This window comes from Asterias amurensis, chromosome 6, assembly GCF_032118995.1.
Source record: "Asterias amurensis chromosome 6, ASM3211899v1".
NCBI lineage: Eukaryota > Metazoa > Echinodermata > Asteroidea > Forcipulatida > Asteriidae > Asterias > Asterias amurensis.
Window position 1 is genome coordinate 1,901,159 of NC_092653.1, and position 20,725 is coordinate 1,921,883.

General features: G+C 40.0%; 1 protein-coding gene across 1 annotated transcript; it reads right to left on the bottom strand.

Annotated features, from left to right (window-relative positions):
- On the bottom strand, window positions 1-20,634 carry LOC139938736 (patched domain-containing protein 3-like). The gene is made up of 2 exons (XM_071934353.1): window positions 19,494-20,634; window positions 1-2,639 (listed from the first exon to the last, which is right to left on the bottom strand). Exons 1-2 carry the CDS (start codon window positions 20,479-20,481, stop codon window positions 847-849), a joined length of 2,781 nt encoding a protein of 926 aa, XP_071790454.1. The 5' UTR covers window positions 20,482-20,634; the 3' UTR covers window positions 1-846.
- Window positions 20,635-20,725: the final 91 nt, after the last annotated feature.

The following is a 20,725-nucleotide window of genomic DNA, read 5'->3' on the forward strand; positions in this document are numbered from 1 at the left end:
AAATTTAAACGTCAATTTGTTCCTTTTAATTAAAAAAAAATCATAAAGTAATGTTTTAAGGAATGTTTTCTCTCGGGTCATATCTAACCCGATCCCAAGGCGCCTGACCAATATCTGGGTTATGCTGACCTTAGACTTGACTCAAGTCCCAATCCCGTGCCATCGCCAGAAAACTATTGCTTTGTGATGATCTGCATTCCCAAACCTGTTCCCATTCTCGGAACCGCATTTTGACACCGAGCAAGCATTGCTATAGACCTTTATCATGGTGCAGCCATCTTGAAACTCCCCCATTCTCTGGTAGGAGGAAATAGTCTGGGTCATATTTTCAAAATGATTAATAGCATTCATTATTGTTATTCGTTACGAGGAAAATGACCGCGATGGAGACAGCATGATACTAGTCAAACGGCTTGTTTCAATTGCTGCGATATGTTTATAGAGACCTATCTCACTCGAGTCAAGTCTAGGCTCACCTGGAAACTGGTTGTCATAAATAATATATATGTTTTAAGCTTAGATTAAATTTGTGTAAATGTGATTTTTTTTTACACATTTCTGGGTCACACTGACCCGCAAAGGGTGAAGCCCTTGTACCCGAAACCAGGAATAACCCAGTCGTCTTAAGTGCTGGCTTTGAGATTGTTCCACTCACAGACCCTTTTCGAAACCACGGCGTCGGCCCCAGATCGACACAGGCTAGCTTGGCTCGGAAGTTGTTTTGACAATAATGTGCGTGCTTTGCGTATGCACTCAGCAGAGCTTTAGACGAGAGAACGGAAGCCTGAAGCCGAATCCAAAGGCTAAGCCGTGAGTTCGAAAAGGGTCATTATAAAGACTTACAAGTTAATACATAGGCTGGGGATACGACGATGTTTGTCTAGTGGCCAACCTCCTCCCATATGGCATTTGATCTACCGGCGATCTAACTCTCTCGTCGGTAGGATAAGCAATGAACCCGGGGTTCCATATAGGAACTATTTTTGTAGCTGCTCTTTTAATGTCAACGGGTATGGGGTTTTCCCTACCAGGGAACCGGTCAGTATTCTGCTCCTTTGCCGGAATGATGAGCATAAGGAAGACGGGAATAAAGACAATACCGTGAAGTGTTCCCAAAGAGATCACGAGAAACATTGTCTTGAAGAAAGTCCGGAAGATGTAAGTTTCTGAGAATGCGAGGATTAAGATGCCTAGAATAGTGGTAAGGGATCCCTGAACGATGGGCATACCGAGGGAGTAGAGAGCGTGGATTGCATTCTCACGACGTGAGCCTTGATTCCCTGATACGTAGGCGTAGCTAATGTGTGCGGAGAAGTCCACACTGAAACCTATGCAGATAATGAGGTTGATCATGGAGATGTTATCGAGGTTCACGTCCCAATGAGCCATGAAGCCGACCACCCCAGTCACGATGGATGTTAGAGAGAGAGTGACGAGGATAGAACAGATGGGGTTTGGGATCATAAGTAGAGATACAACAAACATGGCGCCGATGGCGATACCAAGATTTTGCATTGTGTTTGGATAGATTGCAATAAACTGGTCAAAGAAGATAAAATTTGGATTGTAGACAATGGCCGGGATCTCGGCATCATTTGCAACTTCCCTCAGCGTTGTCATCATAGAACTCTCTTTATTTGTGGTATCTACATCTTTAGTGGTAACAAAGAATCTTGAAGAGTCAATACTAGTGTTATCTTTGTTAAATACAATATCCATAGAGTAATGTTGGTAGGCGGGGTGTTTGAGAAAACTATCCCTGAGTGTGTTGATAAACTGGGTCTGGGTTGGTTCATGTAACCCATTCAACTCGAGGAACGAGAGATAGGCACGAAGCCAGGATGAAGAGAGGTTCTCTTCCTTGCCGTGGACATACTCAGTCTCCTCCATCTTGACAAGAGTCTGCTCCATGATGTCCTGTATGCTTGGATGCCAGTTGTCTTTTGGCTCTGTAAATACTAAGGCGATTTGAGGGCCGTACGAGTTGAAATAGAAACGCGCTTCATCTAAGTAGTTAGCCCCATACGAGTCATCACGCGCTAAGTTCCTGAGACTCAGTCCCATCTCGATCTGTGTACATCCATAGATAGCTATGGCCAAGTAGCCACAATACAGCACTATAACGATCAACACCATCCACCAACTTGTGATGATAGGCCCGTAGAACCTCTTGAAGAATACCATCACACCATGCTCACTTGTGGGTATTATCCGTGAGGATGGTTGCCGGGTAGCATGACCACTGTCGACGTGGGGGCCCCCACGTTGCTCCGGAGTACCCGAACGAGAGATGATAAAGATAGAATTTTGTTCCATCTTAGTCTTGACCTTATAGCAACACAAGCAGTGTCTGTTCGCCGCCTCCCGCCGACCGGTCAATACCATACAAGCCCCGAAGAATGTAATCTGAAACAGGTAATCAAAGAGAACAGCAGTACCCAAATACAAACAAAATATCCTCACAGATTTAAAAACTGTGATGGTTCCAACCCCAAAGGCCAAGCCATCAGTCACAGACGTTATGGTAATAGACATGGCGGCCTCGGAGAATGCTTTACGCATGCGTTGTTCCACAGTCAGTGTGGTGCTCGTCTTGCGCCAAGCAGCTAACATAATGAACATATCATCAACTCCAATGCCTGAAAAAAGAAGAACACAAACGAAACTAGGGGTTATGGTTTGTATTACAACACAAAAACAATGAGTTAACGGCACTGTACACGTTTAGTAATCGTCAAAGACCAGTGTTCTCACTTGTTGGTCAATAAATGAAGGCGCTGTCAGTGACATTCTGAGACTGTTGACTTGGTGTCATAGGTTTGCAAATCAAAATGTTTGCAAGGTGTATGGGTGGGGCCCATGTCAGTTTAAATATATCTCTGTCGGGCGCGATCGGTCAATCTGCGCGATCAACCGATCGCGCTGCGCTATTGAACGATCAAATTATGATCAATTGGTCGCGCAGCAATCGGTCGATCGCGCAACAATCGGTCGATCGCGCAACAATCGGTCGATCGCGCAATGACATCTTTGCGCGATTGACCGATTGCGCTACGAGTATTTTTTCCCGTTATCAGCGGATCGCGCAGGAAAGGCTTTGCGCGATCTACCGATCGTGCAGGAATGGGTTTGCGCGATCGACCGATAGTGCAGGAAAAGTTTTGCGCGATCAACCGATCGTGCAGGAAAAGTTTTGCGCGATCAACCGATCGTGCAGGAAAAGTTTTGCGCGATCTACCGATCGTGCAGGAATGGGTTTGCGCGTTCGACCGATCGTGCAGGTAAACTATTCCTTGGGGCAATTTCTCAAAGCAATAAAATTCATAGCAGGACAAATTTTTAGTATCACCATAGTGATTTATATAGTGACGTCATACTACGATTGATTTGCAGTTACAAACAATGTTACATCTTTGTGAATTCGGCCCCTGAACATCAGCCGATCGCGCCAAACAATTCCTGCACAATCGGCCGATCGCGCAAAACCATTCCTGCACAATCGGCCGATCACTCATAACCATTCCTGTACAATCGGCCGATCGCGCAAAATCATTCCTGCACAATCGGCCGATCGCGCCGAGCCATTCCCGCACGATCGGTTGATCGCGCATGTTCGTTGCCGAATGTTGCGCGATCGACCGATTGTTGCGCGATCGACCGATTGTTGCGCGATCGACCGATTGCTGCGCGATCGACCGATTGCTGCGCGACCAATAGATATTTCAATAGCGCAGCGCGATCGGTCGATAGCGCAGCGTGATCGGTCGATAGCGCAGCGCGATCGGTTGATCGCGCAGATTGACCGATCGCGCCCAACATCTCTGTCATCAGTCAACCGAGGAAGCCGTTGTGACGGTTGCGTCATTGGTTTATGTGGGTTGGGGTGAGACCGCGGGGATATTTTTTCAGATCCCCTTTATAATTGTAGCAAGTGTATCCCATCATAAGCATCAAATAACAAGCCTGTGAACATTAATTGGGCTCAATCGGTCATCGAAGTTGCAAGAAAATGATGAAAGAAAAACACCCTTGTTGGACGAATTTCCGTGCTTTCAGATAGGAATAAAAGACTTCTAGCTACAAGTCTTATTATTTTAGTGAGAATTTACCTCTTTCTCAAAAACTACGTTACTTCAGAGGGGGTCGTTTCCCACAATGTTTTATGCTATCAACAAATTACCAAACGTGTACCTTCCCTTTAATGTTGCTGACCCATAAAAAGACCAAGGGTCAGCAGTAATTTCGAGGGTTAAAAAAAGACCCGCTCATGTTCATATTTGTTATACAACAAATATATTCCACAAACAAGTTTGCATATTATAATAATCTTGCAGTATTGACTACGTCAAAAAAAAAATTAAAAGGGCGCCCAAGCAAAGTCAAAATTGTTTAAAGGAACACGTTGCCTTGGATCGGACGAGTTGGTCAAAACAAAAGCGTTTGTAACCGTTTTTTATAAAATGCATATGGTTGGAAACATGTTTTAAAAGTAGAATACAATGATCCACACAAGTTTGCCTAGAAATTGCGTGGTTTTCCTTCTACTGTGCGAACTAACATGGTCGGCCATTTATGGGAGTCAAAATTTTGACCCCCATAAATGGCCGACATGTTAGTCGACGAGGTAAAAGGAAAACCACGTAATTTCGAGGCATGTTTGTGTGGATCATTGTATTCTACTTTTACAACATCTTTCTACCCATATGCATTTTATAAAAAACGGTTACAAACGCTTTTCAAAGACCAACTCGACCGATCCAAGGCAACGTGTTCCTTTAAATGTGGTTCCATAACCGACTTTGTCAAGTACAATTCTCAGTCTATATCAGAGACTGTTTGGTTGATTGGGTCCCGATACTGCAAACCTTAGGCGATTTGATGACAACAACAAACAGGTTATGTTATCATTGGCGGCATTTTATGCTGAAACACACAAGTTCTGGGCCCAATTTCATGGCTCTGCTTACCGCCGAATTCTGCGCTTACGATCGCGATTCCCCGCTTGACATGCTAGCGCCGAATTTCTGCGCTAGCCTTGTAAGCGTAGAATGCCTAGAACAATGGAGTACGCACACGCAGAAGCCAAAATTCGCCGCTAACCCGTGAATTACGCTTGCCGTAAGCACAGAATTCCCTGCTTCCGTAAGCGGGCTATTGTCGGGTTAACCTGATATTGCTTGAGGTTCTCGGAACTTGTAGAACGAGAAATTATTTGGTCTTTGGCAGTTTGTTACCTACCCATGGTGCAATGAGCACGATAACCCAAGCATGAACTTTGACAAAGCTGTGACAAATAATATGCAAGATTGACGTTTCTGCTAAAAGTAATGACTTGATAGCTATTGGTTTTATGCTTTTGGTTTCAAAAAACATGTTCCAATTAGTTCTCATAATAATATATCACACACAAAAACAGACACAGAAAATCACATGTTTATGTGGTGAATAATGAAACGTAGGTGTACAGGCAGGATTTTGAACCAAATCGTCACATTATTACGGTCGTGCTTTATATTGGATTTAGGGAGAACCATTTTTGTTTATAACCAATATGTTCTAGTCGCCTTTAATCATGAAAAGGAAGTAATGAGATTTCGGAAAGTAAGCTAAGGCAGTGGACACTACTATTTTCAGTACATTTATTTTCAATGCTGTCATACAAAACAATAATACAATAGCGTACATTTATGTCAAAATTAAAACAAGTAATATAGTATGAGGTATGATTAGGTACACAATACTTCAAAAAATAAATAAGCAGTAATTTACAGACAACATTTAGGTGTAAGGTTAAGCAAAATGCTTTTGTGCCCTAACCTATTGACAGACAAACATGATACCAAGGAACACAAACAAAGACAAAGACCAGGGACAACATGGTCAGACGATAGGTGTAGGCCTACAAGCAACACAAAGGCGAGTCATCATTAAATGGACTCGTACTATTAAAGTCATGAATTATAAGGTTATAAGGAATATGCATTTGAGTAGTAGTTATTGTAGGGTTTTTTCCTCGAAAATACTGGTAGAGTGATTGCCGATTAAATTGTACATAAATTTGCCTAATTTCAATGATGATAAAAATCAGAGAACAAAATAATGCAACAGTATGACCAAAAGACTACATCTCGCTTTCGTGAAGCAAGACGCCGATTACTACAGTGTAACAAAGTATTCCCTATTTGAGAGACAAAACAGACACACGGGTATACACAAGCTGACAGCTGAGACCAAACAAAGCAAACGATTAAAAAGAACAACATTATATTTTGATGGCATTACAGATAAGTATCTAGCAAGTAGTGTTTAAGTTTTCTTGAAAATGTACTGATTGTAGAAGGTTGCTTAAAATGTATGGGAAGACTATTCCAATATTCTACTCCTCGTTGCACAACGCTATTTTTATGAATTGAAGTTTATTGTGATTGACATACAGATCCCCCTTCAATGCTTTACGAGTACCATAGGAATGTATTGATGAAGCTAAAGTAAACATTTCATTAAAGCTATTAGGTAACAGGCGGTATTTGTTCTTGAACATGAATTTACCAAAGTTCAGACGATACAGGTCATTAAATTTGAGCACTTTAAAGCCATTGGACCCTTTCGGTAAACAGTGCTGTCCAAGGCCCACACTTTGTGTACCACAACTTCTATATCAAATAACAAACCTGTAACAATCTAGGCTCAATCGGTCATCGGAGTCGGGAGAAAACAACGGGAAAACCCACCCTTGTTTCCGCGCGTTTCGCCGTGTCATGACATGTGTTTAAAATAAATCCGCAATTCTCGTTAACGAGAATTTATATTGTTTTGCTGTTTTCTCAAAAAGTAAAGCATTTCATGGAAAAATATTTCAAGAGAAGTCTTTCACCAATGCCTTCTATAAACCCTGTAAGTTATTTGTAAATCTGTGAACTTTTTTTTTTCTGAACCGAAAGGGTCCAATGGCTTTAAGTTCGGCAAATATAGGAGCTGAATTAGAAAAGATAATTGGCTTTTGTAATAATTCTAGCGGCTTTCTTTTGCAATAGTAAAAGTTTGTTACATAGTGCCTTTCCGTGAACCCAGGATAATATTGCGTAATTTAAATATGAAAGAATGAATGCATTGTATAAAGTTAACAAAATCTTTTGCGGTAGAAAATATTTCAATCTATTCATAATACCAACATTTGTTGAGATTCTGGTGGTTAAAACGTCTATGTGTTTTTTCCAGGACAAGTTCTCATCAGTATTAATACCTAAGAATTTACACCTCTTTGTTTGGTTGAGAGCACTGCCATTTAAACAGAGAGGTAAATGGCGCACATATTGGTAATTACTCAAAATATTTATTAGCATAAAACCTTACTTGGTAACGAGTAATGGGGAGAGGTTGGTAGTATAAAACATTGTGAGAAACGGCTTCCTCTGAAGTGGAGTAGTTTTCGATAAGGAAGTAATTTTCCCCGAACTTGATTTCGAGAACTCAGATTTAGAATTTGGGGTCTCGAAATCAAGCGCGTCTGACCTGACGCACACAACTTCATGTGACAAGGGTTATTTTTTTCTTTCATTGTTATCTCGCAACTTCGACGACCGATTGAGCTCAAATTTTCACAGGTTGGTAATTTTATGCAAATGTTGATATACACCAAGTGAGAAGACTGGTCTTTGACAACTACCAACAGTGTACGCTACTGAAAACGAGCAGAGTATACTGTTCGAAACGTCGAGACCAAACCGGCTCTTTACAGAGCCACCACTCCTTCAAAAGAGATTTTACTCATGGTTGTACCCGCAAGTTTACTATTCATATTGATATTTATAGTTGCTCTTATACTCCACACCATGCAAAGCTTCAAACACAATTTAGTTCTCATTCAGATGCTTACAATTATTTTGATCACACGTGTTTTAATACCAGTGTAGTGTCCAGTGCCAATGCAATGGAAACGGAGCTAAAACACAGTTTTACCCCAATTTGTGTCATACCTTAAAAAAGTTAAAAACAACCAGGGAACGATGTTCTACAAACTACACAGGATATTGAATTGAAAGAAAAAAGAACCAGGTGGCATTTGATGGTCAACTGACCTCCCTTGTTTAGTTAATAAACAAACAAAACAAAACAAAACGACAAGGAATATGGACGTCATAGTTAACACTTGACTAGTCTTCACTTGACCTGACTAACACATCGGATTCTTGTGTTTGCCAAAGGACAATACAGGAGTTTTGTGAGCAATTATCAAGGAGTGTTCTGAAATGGTTTGCTTATTACAAAATAACTGAAAAAGATCTGACGATCTGAGCATACGTGCAAACAGAAAGCAAAATTGTATTCAAGTCAAAACTTGTCATGCATTGAGTTGTAAATGAATAGGTTCTGTTTTTAGTGCATTCAGCTAGGCTTGTATTTTGGTATTACAGGCAAGCGAGACTTTTTCAAAGACATTTTGCTCGAATCCAGCGATATGTATTTGGACCCAGCATGCTGACTGTTGGCGCGCCGCCATTGGGTCGCGGTAGCACGTAGCCTTGCTCAAGGCAGTCGCATTATTCGCTCCGAAAATACGCCGCTGTAAACCCACCCGTATACCCTGTGCGTGGTGCGTGCGATCACACCGCATGACCCACCCGTATACACACTGTCACATCGTACGACTACTTCGCACTCGTACCACTAACCGCATGCGGAGGCCGTGAGGCCGACAGCCTTGTCGGGTCTGTAACTTCCGGGTTCAATGTGTTGTATTGAAAAATTTCCACAAGTGGAAAAAAATGGGGGGGCTCTCGGATATGCTAGTATGCAGGCCATGAATATGTATATCTTTCGTCAGACCTATCAGACAACACAGGATGTGAGGCAAATGAATTATTCATTTTGACGTCCAATCACGCACTTCTCTTATCATGACCTGTTGACCCTACATGCTCGCTGAGCGTCCGTGGTGGTGGTGTGTGATAGTAATGAGGTCAGTGGCTTCAACACAGACCCTACAAGGCTGTCGGCCTGACGGCCTCCGCATGCGGATAGTGTACGGAGGCATCGTGTCGTGCGATGTTACGCACAGTGAATACGGGTGAGTTTTTATACAGCGGCGGTCTTTTTTCGGAGTGAATAATTCGACTGCCTTGAGCAAGGCTAGGGGGGGATGACATTTCTTTATGGTTTTCTCATTGTCTTTTCCAGATTCCGAAACATTAATCATCAACCGCTGCTTAAAGCCATTGGACCCTTTCGGTTCAGAAAAAAAATAAAAGTTCACAGATTTACAAATAACTTACAGGGTTTACAGAAGGCAATGGTGAAAGACTTCTCTTGAAATATTATTCCATGAAATGCTGTACTTTTTGAGAAAACAGCAAAACAATATAAATTCTCGTTAACGAGAATTACGGATTTATTTTAAACACATGTCATGACACGGCGAAACGCGCGTAAACAAGGGTGGGTTTTTCCGTTGTTTTCTCCCGACTCCGATGACCGATTGAGCCTAAATTTTCACAGGTTTGTTATTTGATATAGAAGTTGTGGTACACAAAGTGTGGGCCTTTGATAACACTGTTTACCGAAAGGGTCCAATGGCTTTAAAACACTCCACTGGTTTCAAAAACATTAAACATTGTTCAAACAACTCAATGACGAAATGGTTAGACATATAGGTCTGCCTAGCCTGTTTCTTTGTTGTTCAATAATGACAGGCTACACGGTATTTTTATTCACCTTTGATCTTTTTCAGTTTTCCATTCATGTAAGAGTGAATTTATTAAACATACCTAAGGATACTTAGTATTATAACTCCAGCACCAAATCCAACAGGTTTAGGTGCTGTCTCAAACATATCACCCCGCTCTGATGTGGCCTATATGTGTGCTACAGTAGGCCTACATGGTAGAACATAGTCTTGGTTCAAGACTCTCCTGGATTTGTCACAAGCGGTCGCGCTATCACCCCAAACGCGCTATCAACCACGAACCGCTATCAACCCGAGAACCGCTATCACTGGAGAGTCTTGGCACATTCGTTAAATCTCCCCCCAAAATCGGGGGGAAACATAATGCGCGTGCGTACGTTTCCCGCAGAGCCCGCCCCTTCATTTGGGGGGGGGGGGGGGGGAGATTTAACGAATGTGCCAAGACTCTCCTGTGATAGCGGTTCGTGGTTGATAGCGCGTTGGGGTGATAGCGCGCCCTTTTGTGACAAATACAGGAGAGTCTTGAACCAAGACTAGGTAGAACACCGCCATGATTCGATTTCTCAAAGAGTTGGAGAAAATAACTTATAGCTAGTCCTAAGTTAGAACTAGTTTTAACTCTTTGTGCAATCTACCCCACCTTTGATAATAATTATTGTCAACGACCAGTCTTCTTACTTGGTGTATCCCAACCTTCGTAAAATAACAAACCTTGAACTCAATTTCTCATCGGGTTGGGAAGAGAATAATGAAGGAAAAAACACCCTTGTTGCGGGCTACAGGCTTTATCATTTGAATGAGAACAATTTACCGTCTTTTTTAAAACTTCGTTACTTCAGAGGGAGTCGTTTCTCACAATGTGCTATACTATAAACAGCTCTTCTTTGCTCGTTGATAACAAATAAGTTTTCGTGCTTACAATTCGTCGGTCGCACCACGAACTGACCTAACTGACACAAAATCACACATTTTCGCAAATTTGTTTTAAAACAAATTATTGACAAAGTCAATGCTGTTAACATTATCAGCAAGTTTCAGTGCCTAATATGTAATAGTTACACTAATTACACTAATTAGTATAAACGACGCATCGCTGGACTTGCCATTTTGTCATTTCACAAAGTGACCTATCTAGATACGTCGCTTTACCAAGGGTTAAACTATAAGCTACAGCGCGCGCGATTATGGCGCGCGTGCAAATTTTCGCACCACGAAGTGACCTAATACTGGGGAGCGTAGTAATTTCACAAAGTGACCTATCTCGATAGGTCTCTATTACGCATTGGTTTGTACACAGCGCGCTGCAGGCAAAAATGAAATTTTCAATTTCACAAAGTGACCTATCTGTTTAGGAATTAATTACTTATTGAAATAGTTTTAGGGATTAAAACACATTGATAGTTCTGTATGAATAAAGTATTCAGCTTTGTTTTCGTCATAAAATAATACAATAAAGTTGGTAAGCAGACTCCGAAACAGCAGTTTCAAAAATAGTGCAACTTCAATCGTGATTTTCTCTGAACACGTTTTTTAAAACAGTGAACGAGTTAGGTCAGTTCGTGGTGCGACCGACGAATTATTTTGAGTAATTACCAACAGTTTCCAGTACCTTTAATTAACAATCAATTTGCTGTTGAGTGAAACGTGACTTGAAATGACATCTATTCAAATTGAGCTGTGAGCTCCCTCAAAGGTTTTACAACTTAGAAATGTGTTCTACAATAGAAATGTCACGGTGGTATGAGGCTACACGCAAAGAGTTGTTCACTGTCTAGTGAACAACTCAAGGACGTGCAAGCACATTATTATTGATTTCGGGTCTTTTGTCTGGCCACAAAAGATGAAAGACGATGAAAAGAAAAGGAACGCAAACAACTCGCAGCGGGAAAGTACCGAAACAAACCCGGCTTATTTTGCAAACTTTATTTTGCAAATTCAGAATTCGGTCATTCAATTTCGTTTCGAGGCATTCAAGTTCCTAGCACACTCATTCTTTTTCATGACACTCAGTCATCATTCAATAAAGCAAAGCTGGTCCGACTATAGAGACTTTGCTGATTTAATTATTTTTTAATTTCGTAAAGGGGTAGTCGATTTCTCTAAAAGAGGATTCAAATAAGTATACGTCTAAAGAAATACGAATGAACAGATAAACGTCGCACCTTCCCTTTTAAATCCAGCGAACCTTATTTTCTTTATTTTATGCACATATTGATTTCGGGTCTTTTGTCTGGCCACAAACGATGAAAGACGATGAAAAGAAAAGGAACGCAAACAACTCGCAACCGGGAAAGTACCGAAATAAACCCGGCTTATTTTGCAAACTTTCCAAAATAAGGACAATGTCTTGCTCCTTGTTTGTTCCAAAAAGACATTGTGCGGACTGTGGGCAGACTGGAGTGGAGAATCAGTGGAAAGTTTTAGTCATTGCATGAAAAAAAAAATTACTAAAAGTTTCAATTAAGTTTGAACACCTGCGCAAAGGTATCAAATTTTAACAATTGACAATTAGGGCCTTACTTTTATTACGGTCGTTCATGTGTATATCGTTTGTGTATTGCTTTTACTTGCCATCCTTTGTTTTAATATCACTACAATTTTAGATTTATGTGTCATATATAAATATGTATACGAATTTTTACCTTTTAATGAGCAAGGTATGGGAAGGCACCTATTTTCATTACATTTGTGGGTTTTTTACTTTTGCCCTTCCTTGAACGGCCTCTGCTTCAAATAATTATTGTATTTTCCGAAGAATTAATGTAAATACATAAAATAAATAGTAATATAGGTTTTCTCGGTTAATTTCGGAAAATGAGCAGCCATTTAATTTCCATGCGTTCGAATTAGAGCTATTTTGCCTCTCCGGTTTTGACTGCGTTGCAAATTCAGAATTCGGTCATTCAATTTCGTTTCGAGGCATTCAAGTTTCTATCACACTCATTCTTTTTCATGACACTCAGTCATCATTCAATTGATCAAAGCTGGTTCGACTATAGAGACTTTGCGGATTTAATTAATTTTATTTCGTAAAGGGGTAGTCGATTTCTCTAAAAGAGGATTCAAATGAGTATACGTCTAAAGAAATACGAATGAACAGATAAACGTCGCACCTTCCCTTTTAAATCCAGCGAACCGGGGGGGGGGGGGGGCGGAAGGGGTATTGCGCAATCATTTGCTAGCGCGTTGTGGGTACACTCCATTTTAAAAATAGGTGATGTCAATATTAAACAAGAAACGATAACATGATTACCGCTGAAATGCTCTCTTTAACAGCACTGAAAACATAACAGTACTTATTGTAAGAGCATTTTCCATTGTTAAACTGGTTAGGTTTACATAAAATGCTTAAACATTTTACCAAAAATTTTCGTTTGCTTATTGCAGCGGCCAACGTGTATGAATGGGTCCAGGCGGGAGTTTCGTTAAAAAAACGTCACCCCTAAAATGGCTATAAACATCGACATAATGTGAAAAAAATTATCGTTCATCCTCTGATATTTTTTACTGAACGTTATGATGAGGGATGGATCTCTCATTTCTGAAAGTTTAAACAAAATCCCTTCGTACATCCTCTGGATATTTGACGTTTTTTGAGAGGTATATTTGAAAAAATGGTTTCTGCCTATACTTGGTTTCCACGCAAACGATCGTCTGTTGACGGACGGGAACAATCGCCACAGGTAATGTTAATTCTGAGGCAAGCGCACATCTTAAACATAATATATAAGACATGTCGTTTACGCTAAATATATGTTGCTTATTAAATTATTAAATTACTGAAGCAGTTGGCAATGCCAACAAAAAAACATTTACGATGTTTTCTAGTGTAAACTTTGGGTGAATTAACACTATTTAGAGATAAACGCACCCTTTGATTAAATGGACGCGTCCAGGCAGTCTCAACGGCCGCGCGCCTGCGTTCAAAGGGTAGAACGTATTTGAAATCTTTTAATTTTATATAGGGGATGTACGTGCACTACACAGCGCGCCGTTTGCGTAGGTTTGTATTGGAGAGCTTCGATCGAAGAATGAGATTATTTTCAAAGTAGGTGGCGGGTTCTAGGCGCGACCCCTTCCGCCCCCCCCCCCCCCCCCCCCCCCCTGCAGCGAACCTTATTTTCTTTATTTAATGCACATATTGATTTCGGGTCTTTTGTCTGGCTACATAAGATGACAGACGAAGAAAAGAAAAGGAACGCAAACAACTCGCAACCGGGAAAGTACCGAAATAAACCCGGCTTATTTTGCAAACTTTCCAAAATAAAGACAATGTCTTGCTCCTTGTTTGTTCCAAAAATACATTGTGCGGACTGTGGGCAGACTGGAGTGGAGAATCAATGGAAAGTTTTAGTCATTGCATGAAAAAAAAAGATTACTAAAAGTTTCAACTAAGTTTGAACACCTGCGCAAAGGTATCAACTTTTAACAATTGACAATTAGGGGCCTCACTTTTATTACGGTGGTTCATGTATATATCGTTTGTGTATTGCTTTTACTTGCCATCCTTTGTTTTAATATCACTACAATTTTAGATTTATGTGTCATATGTATACGAATTTTTACATTTTAATGAGAAAGGTATGGGAAGGCACCTATTTTCATTACATTTGTGGGTTTTTTACTTTTGCCCTTCCTTGAACGGCCTCTGCTTCAAATAATTATTGTATTTTCCGAAGAATTAATGTAAATAAATAAAATAAATAATAATATAGGTTTTCTCGGTCAATTTCGGAAAATGAGCAGCCATTTAATTTCCATGCGTTCGAATTAGAGCTATTTTGCCTCTCCGGTTTTGACTGCGTTGCAAATTCAGAATTCGGTCATTCAATTTCGTTTCGAGGCATTCAAGTTCCTAGCACACTCATTCTTTTTCATGACACTCAGTCATCATTCAATTGAGCAAAGCTGGTTCGACTATAGAAATTTTGCTGATTTAATTATTTTTAATTTCGTAAAGGGGTAGTCGATTTCTCTAAAAGAGGATTCAAATAAGTATACGTCTAAAGAAATACGAATAAACAGATAAACGCCGTACCTTCACGCAGCGAACCTTATTTTCTTTATTTTATGTTTCAAGTAGACTTTACCTGGGGCCCCATAGATTTTTGTTTTCTTCTTTATTTTTTTTTTCGAGGAGCTTTATTGGTTAACTGAGCAAGACTTGATATTTGGATGTGTTTGAATCAATGGTGTTTTTTTGTTTTTTTAACTCGCCAACCATCAATCTTTTGGCGTGTCATTCATCTTGGCATATTATGTTCAAGAGTGCAACAAATTTACCGCATGCCTTTAATGTTCGTAAGGAAACAATCCCAGAATTGACTGCCCCAAAATAAAATTAAAACGCACCCCTCAAAAAGATCCTGCGAATTTGAATGCAGCTTCGATGAATTGTTAAATTGAATGATTATTTTGTTAATTCGAATGACGTAAAAGTAGTTAAAAGTTCCAAACATTGCTTTAAAGCCATTGGACCCTTTCGGTTCAGAAAAAAAAATAAAAGTTCACAGATTTACAAATAACTTACAGGGTTTACAGAAGGCAATGGTGAAAGACTTCTCTTGAAATATTATTCCATGAAATGCTTTACTTTTTGAGAAAACAGCAAAACAATATAAATTCTCGTTAACGAGAATTACGGATTTATTTTAAACACATGTCATGACACGGCGAAACGCGCGGAAACAAGGGTGGGTTTTTCCGTTGTTTTCTCCCGACTCCGATGACCGATTGAGCCTAAATTTTAACAGGTTTGTTATTTGATATAGAAGTTGTGGTACACAAAGTGTGGGCCTTGGACAACACTGTTTACCGAAAGGGTCCAATGGCTTTAAAAATATATATATTTTCTCGGCCAATTATTTCGGAAAATGAGCAGCCAATTTAACCGCCAGCCTATTCCATTTCGCACGAAGTCGAATGCTATACTGAAAAGGGTCATTCGATTTCGTTTTATGGTTATAGTCAAATGTAATGTTGCGTCATTTGATTTAACAAAATAATCAATCAATTTAGCAATCCATCAAAGCAGCACTCAAATTCGCAGACGCTTCTTGAGGCGTGTGTGTCACGAAAATGAACGGCGATACGCTAAATTGAACAGATACTCAAAACGAAATTGAATGGCCGAGTTCTGAATTTGAAACGCAGTAACAACTGGAGAGGCAAAACAGCTTTAATTTGAACGCATGAAAATGAAATTGGCTGCTCATTTGCCACTTTGACCCAGAAAACCTATATTTGCCAAAATACGTAATCAAGTTTCTGTGTAAACTATAACCCTCTATTACAACGTTATTATTGTCGGATTCAGCCAATTCAATGTAATTTTAATGCAGAACTGTAGCCTTACATTGTCAAAGTATCACCTTAATTTGCAGTGACCTCAAATTCTAAGTCTGGGGTCTCGAAAATAAATTCATTGAAATTACTTCTTTCTCGAAAACTATGTCACTTCAGAGAGAGCCGTTTCTCACAATGTTTTATACTATCAACCTCTTCCCATTACTCGTCACCAAGTAAGGTTTTATGTTAATATATATATTTTGAGTAATTACCAATAGTGTCCACTGCATTTAAACATAATGACAAGTATACATTGACAAGACATTTTGAATATGATATCCGCTGCGACCGCTAAATGATGAATGAAGATAAATTTTACTCGTTTCTTCATTCAGCACAGCCTTCGGTACAGTTTAGTTCAATGGCCTCACATTTAGACTATTGATCTCAATAGTGTCGGCCCTGATTTAGCAATGTCATTGTAATAAAGGCTATGTATTGTTAAAGGAATACGTTGCCTTGGATCGGTCGCGTTTAGAAGCGGTTGTAACCGTTTGTTATAAAATGCATATGGTTGAAAATATTATGTTTTAAAAGTAGAATAAAATGACCCTCACAAACATGCCTCAAAATTGCATGGTTTTCCTTTTAGCTCGACGTCGACTAACACGATCGGCCATTAATATGGTAGTCAAATTTTTGACTCCCATAAATGCCCGACCGTGTTAGTTCGGACAGTAAAAGGAAAACCACGCAATTTCGAGACAAATTTGTGTGGGTCATTGTATTCTACTTTAATTTAAATAAAACATCTTTCCAGCCGTATGCGTTTGATAAAAAAAAACGGTTTCAGACGCTTTTTAGAGACCAACTCGACCAATCCAAGGCAACGTGTTCCTTGAAGTGTTAATAAGGCTTCTTCCAAAAACCTTCGTCATCTCCATAAGTCAACCTTGAACCTTGGTTTCTGAAAGACGGGAGGCCGTTTAAGTGGAAGATTCATTTTAGCCCGATTTTCCCCGAGCCCCATGTCACACTGAGGCAAAGGCACAGTTCAAGGCAATCTCAAAAGATATTCTCAACGTTTTCTTGGAAATCGTAAGACATCGTTTGAAAAAAATACTGATGTGCTACCAAAGTGGTTCTGCAGCTTGCACTGCATTTGGTTGTCTCTAAGGTTGACTGCAAATTAATTGCCTCGTGTGATTAGGCCTATAACATCCACAAATAGTTTATGTTTACTTTTAATGTTTTGCTTCATTTTAAATGAGTAATCTAACGGTGTTTTGTAACTAAAAGCAGGGTCTACATAAAATATAATTAACAAAACATAACCTAAAGGTTCCCAGAAATTGTTTTCGCAATTTATGTGACATAATTGCCTTTAAATCTCTTAAAGGCATTGGACACTATTGGTAATTACTCAAAATTGTTATTAGCATAAAACCTTACTTGGTAACGAGTAATGGGGAGCTGTTGATGTTATAAAACATTCTGAGAAACGGCTCCCTCTGAAGTAACGTAGTTTTCGAAAAAGAAGTAAATTTCCACGAATTGGAGTTTGAGACCTCAGAATTATATTTTGAGGTCTCGAAATCAAGCATCTATAAAAACACACAACTTCGTGTGATTATCAACTTTCACAGGGTTGTTAGTTTATGCATATGTTGAGATACCCCAAGTGAGCAGACTGATCTTTGACAATTACCAAGAGTGTCCATTATATAGTGTCTTTAACAAGCGACACTTCAGTATATTATTTCTTTTATTGCCAAGCAAGGCCTTTAGTTTTAAACACTTTTTGTTCTATGTGGATTTTCTGAGCAATTTTCAGATTAACCGCAGCCGTTTTGATGTTCTCACGTTTTATCACAGAAACTCGTTAAAGTCACCTGGAAGTGGTATTTTTTTAAATAAAGCTTTTGTCACTAAAATATGTGTTTTTATGAGAGGAATGTGAATAAAAAATTAACTAAGGTTTAAAAATCTTAGTTTTGATTGTGTTTACAAATTTACGAGTAGGCCCCGACCCGAGAGGGCGCTGTTCGTGACGTATTTGAAGGCGCGATATTTGGAGAGAAAATTTGTAGTCGGGCCCCCGTACATTACGTTTAGGAACATGGCACATCAAACAAATTTAGACACGATTTTACACACATACGTACATTGAAACTTGAACATGTTGAACGCCTAGTGGTTTTTACAAAAGCTATTGCTGCTATTTTTATTTAACTATGCGACTTTTTAGTGACCAAATGGGTTGTAAGATGTGGGTCTGCCTACGTATTATTATAGAAATACAGCCACGGAGCAGACTGCACGCACGCACTATGGCTGCTGTATAATGTGCGGACGGTCACGTAGGACCTGCACGCACGGTGAATCGCATGCGGTACCAACAAAAAATCGTGTCACTTGGCAAAAGCTAAAAACATACCCTCAAAGTTCAAACTTTAACCCGAATTTTTTCACGTTTAGCAAATGCTCCTCTGAGTTCGTCACGTCTTTCAGATACCTTCTTCGACTTCCCACTAGCTAGAAAAATTGTTGGGACGGCGTCGTGTTTAAGAATGGCTCTTCTCGTCATGTCAAATGAGTTGTGTATCCAGGATTCGAAGCACGACGGCTCTAAGTGTTCGCTGCAGCGCTGAAAAAGACGTCGGACCGGACCACTTTGCTCTAGTTAATCTGACTTTCGCAGCCCACAGCCGCCTATACTTTGGATCTGCAGGAAACAGATGAAGACTGACCCCATCTTTAGTTATTTTGCTGCATCCAGCAGCAATACACCTGGTCGGCATTGCCGGGAAAATGCCAGAAAAAAAACTTTTTCGCAGCGTACAAACTCAGTCACGTCTTAGAATTACATGTACTTTTGCACGTGTGTTTATCTACGCATCGAGGGGGTCTATGTTTGATCAAGGCAAAGTCTTCCTTTTCCTACGTCACAAAAGGGGTAGGCGGAGTCAACCCCCCAGTCACTTAATTACTTTTTTTAACATATAAATCGTGACAAACAATTACTCAAAAAATTGTTTTATTGTTAATAAACATTATACTCTTATGTTTAAAAGAAAAACAATCCTATTTCCAGGTGCCTTTAATTCTTTATTCATACCATACATTTCGTTCCATCTTGCGAGATGATTTAGCAAACTAAGGTTCGGCTTCTCGTTTCTCGTATCTCTGGTTTGTGTTTTTTGCGTACATTTGACAATTGATACGATGATTATTGTTTATATCGTTAGTGTATTGCTTTTACTTGCCATATTTTGTTTTAATTTTCACTACAGTTTTAGATTTTGTGTTATGTAAATTGTTACCCCTTTTATGACCAAGGTCTGGGAGGGCACATCTTTCTTTTATACTTTTGCTTATCCCTGGACGGCCTCTGCTTGTTATAATCAGCATTGTATTGTCCGAAGAAAATAATATATATAAACATTTTTAAAAAAAAGAACTACAAAACACAGATGCTAGTCTTATTTTAAAGACAAACGACATTTCGTAGCTTTAAACTTACCAATTATAAGAAATGGTGCTGCCCCCACAACATTGACGTAAGATACACCGACGTAGCTCATGAGACCAAATGAAGATACCAGTGCAAGACACGCCGATAAGACGCCACATGCAGCTAGCCACGGCTTGCTCCTAACCCAGTCAAACATCATACATGATAAAATGGTAAAAGTCACAAAAACACCCAACGTAATGGAAAAGTCTCTGATGATGTCAGCGCTTGCGTCATTCAGCTCATCTTCAATCGTTGTAGAAACAAGACGCTCAGCAATCATGTTAGATGAGTTAAACTCAGAAACGACTTTGATGAATACGTCTTCCCAGTGAACAGCCCTTAAATCATTCGGTTCGTCTTCTTGCAATAATATATAAGTAAGTAACAAAGCTTCTGCCGATTGTACCTCATCAGAAGACATTGATTTGAACTTCACTCCCCCAAGTTCTCCTCCAAGGAACACGACAGAGTTTGCATCTTTCTTGTAAAGAGGATACGTCAGGGCAATCTCCGACACCTTGGACGAGTTGTACTTATACACGGACAACAAGCCATTTTCGTTACAAGATCCATCCACCTTGGAGCAAAGATCAAAAAAGCCGTATTTTTTATTGTCATGTTGAATACTAATATCCATAATAATCTCATGCAGATTCAGGACTTCTTGCATTGCCCTTTCCTCGAGGATGTTCCCGCCGTCTTCCATCCGTAGAAGAGCTTTCCCGTACCTGGTAATCCGTGACAACAACGGGTCGCTGTCACCATTTTGCGCAAACAACTCCTCGACCGTCGCTCGGTCCGTTTTCCCTTGTCCATTTACCGGCGTGTAAAGGTCCTCGACATCCTGCTCTTCCGTAAGAAAGATAAAGCCAGTGCCGAGGACTGCAGTTAGTAAGAGAGGACATATCAGAAATGGATACGGATGTCTAGCGATGAAGCCTCCATAGTTGAAGAAAGCCAACCGCATCGCTTTTTCGATACAGGCAAAGACCATGTTGCTTGTCGTCAGTTAGCTGTCATAGGATTTTGCTTGCCGTCGCCTAAAGGTAGCGGTTGTATTCCTTTGTTTGGTGTGCACAGTTTGGTGAACTGGTCTCGTGTGTCACTGGACAAACTGGTATCGTTTGACACTGGAAAGCTTGCTCAAATTTGGGTTTTACTGATATAGCATGGCAGCCAAGTAGAACGTAGTCTTGGCCCAAGACTATGGTGCTTGATTCTGGATAGTGTACTACGCG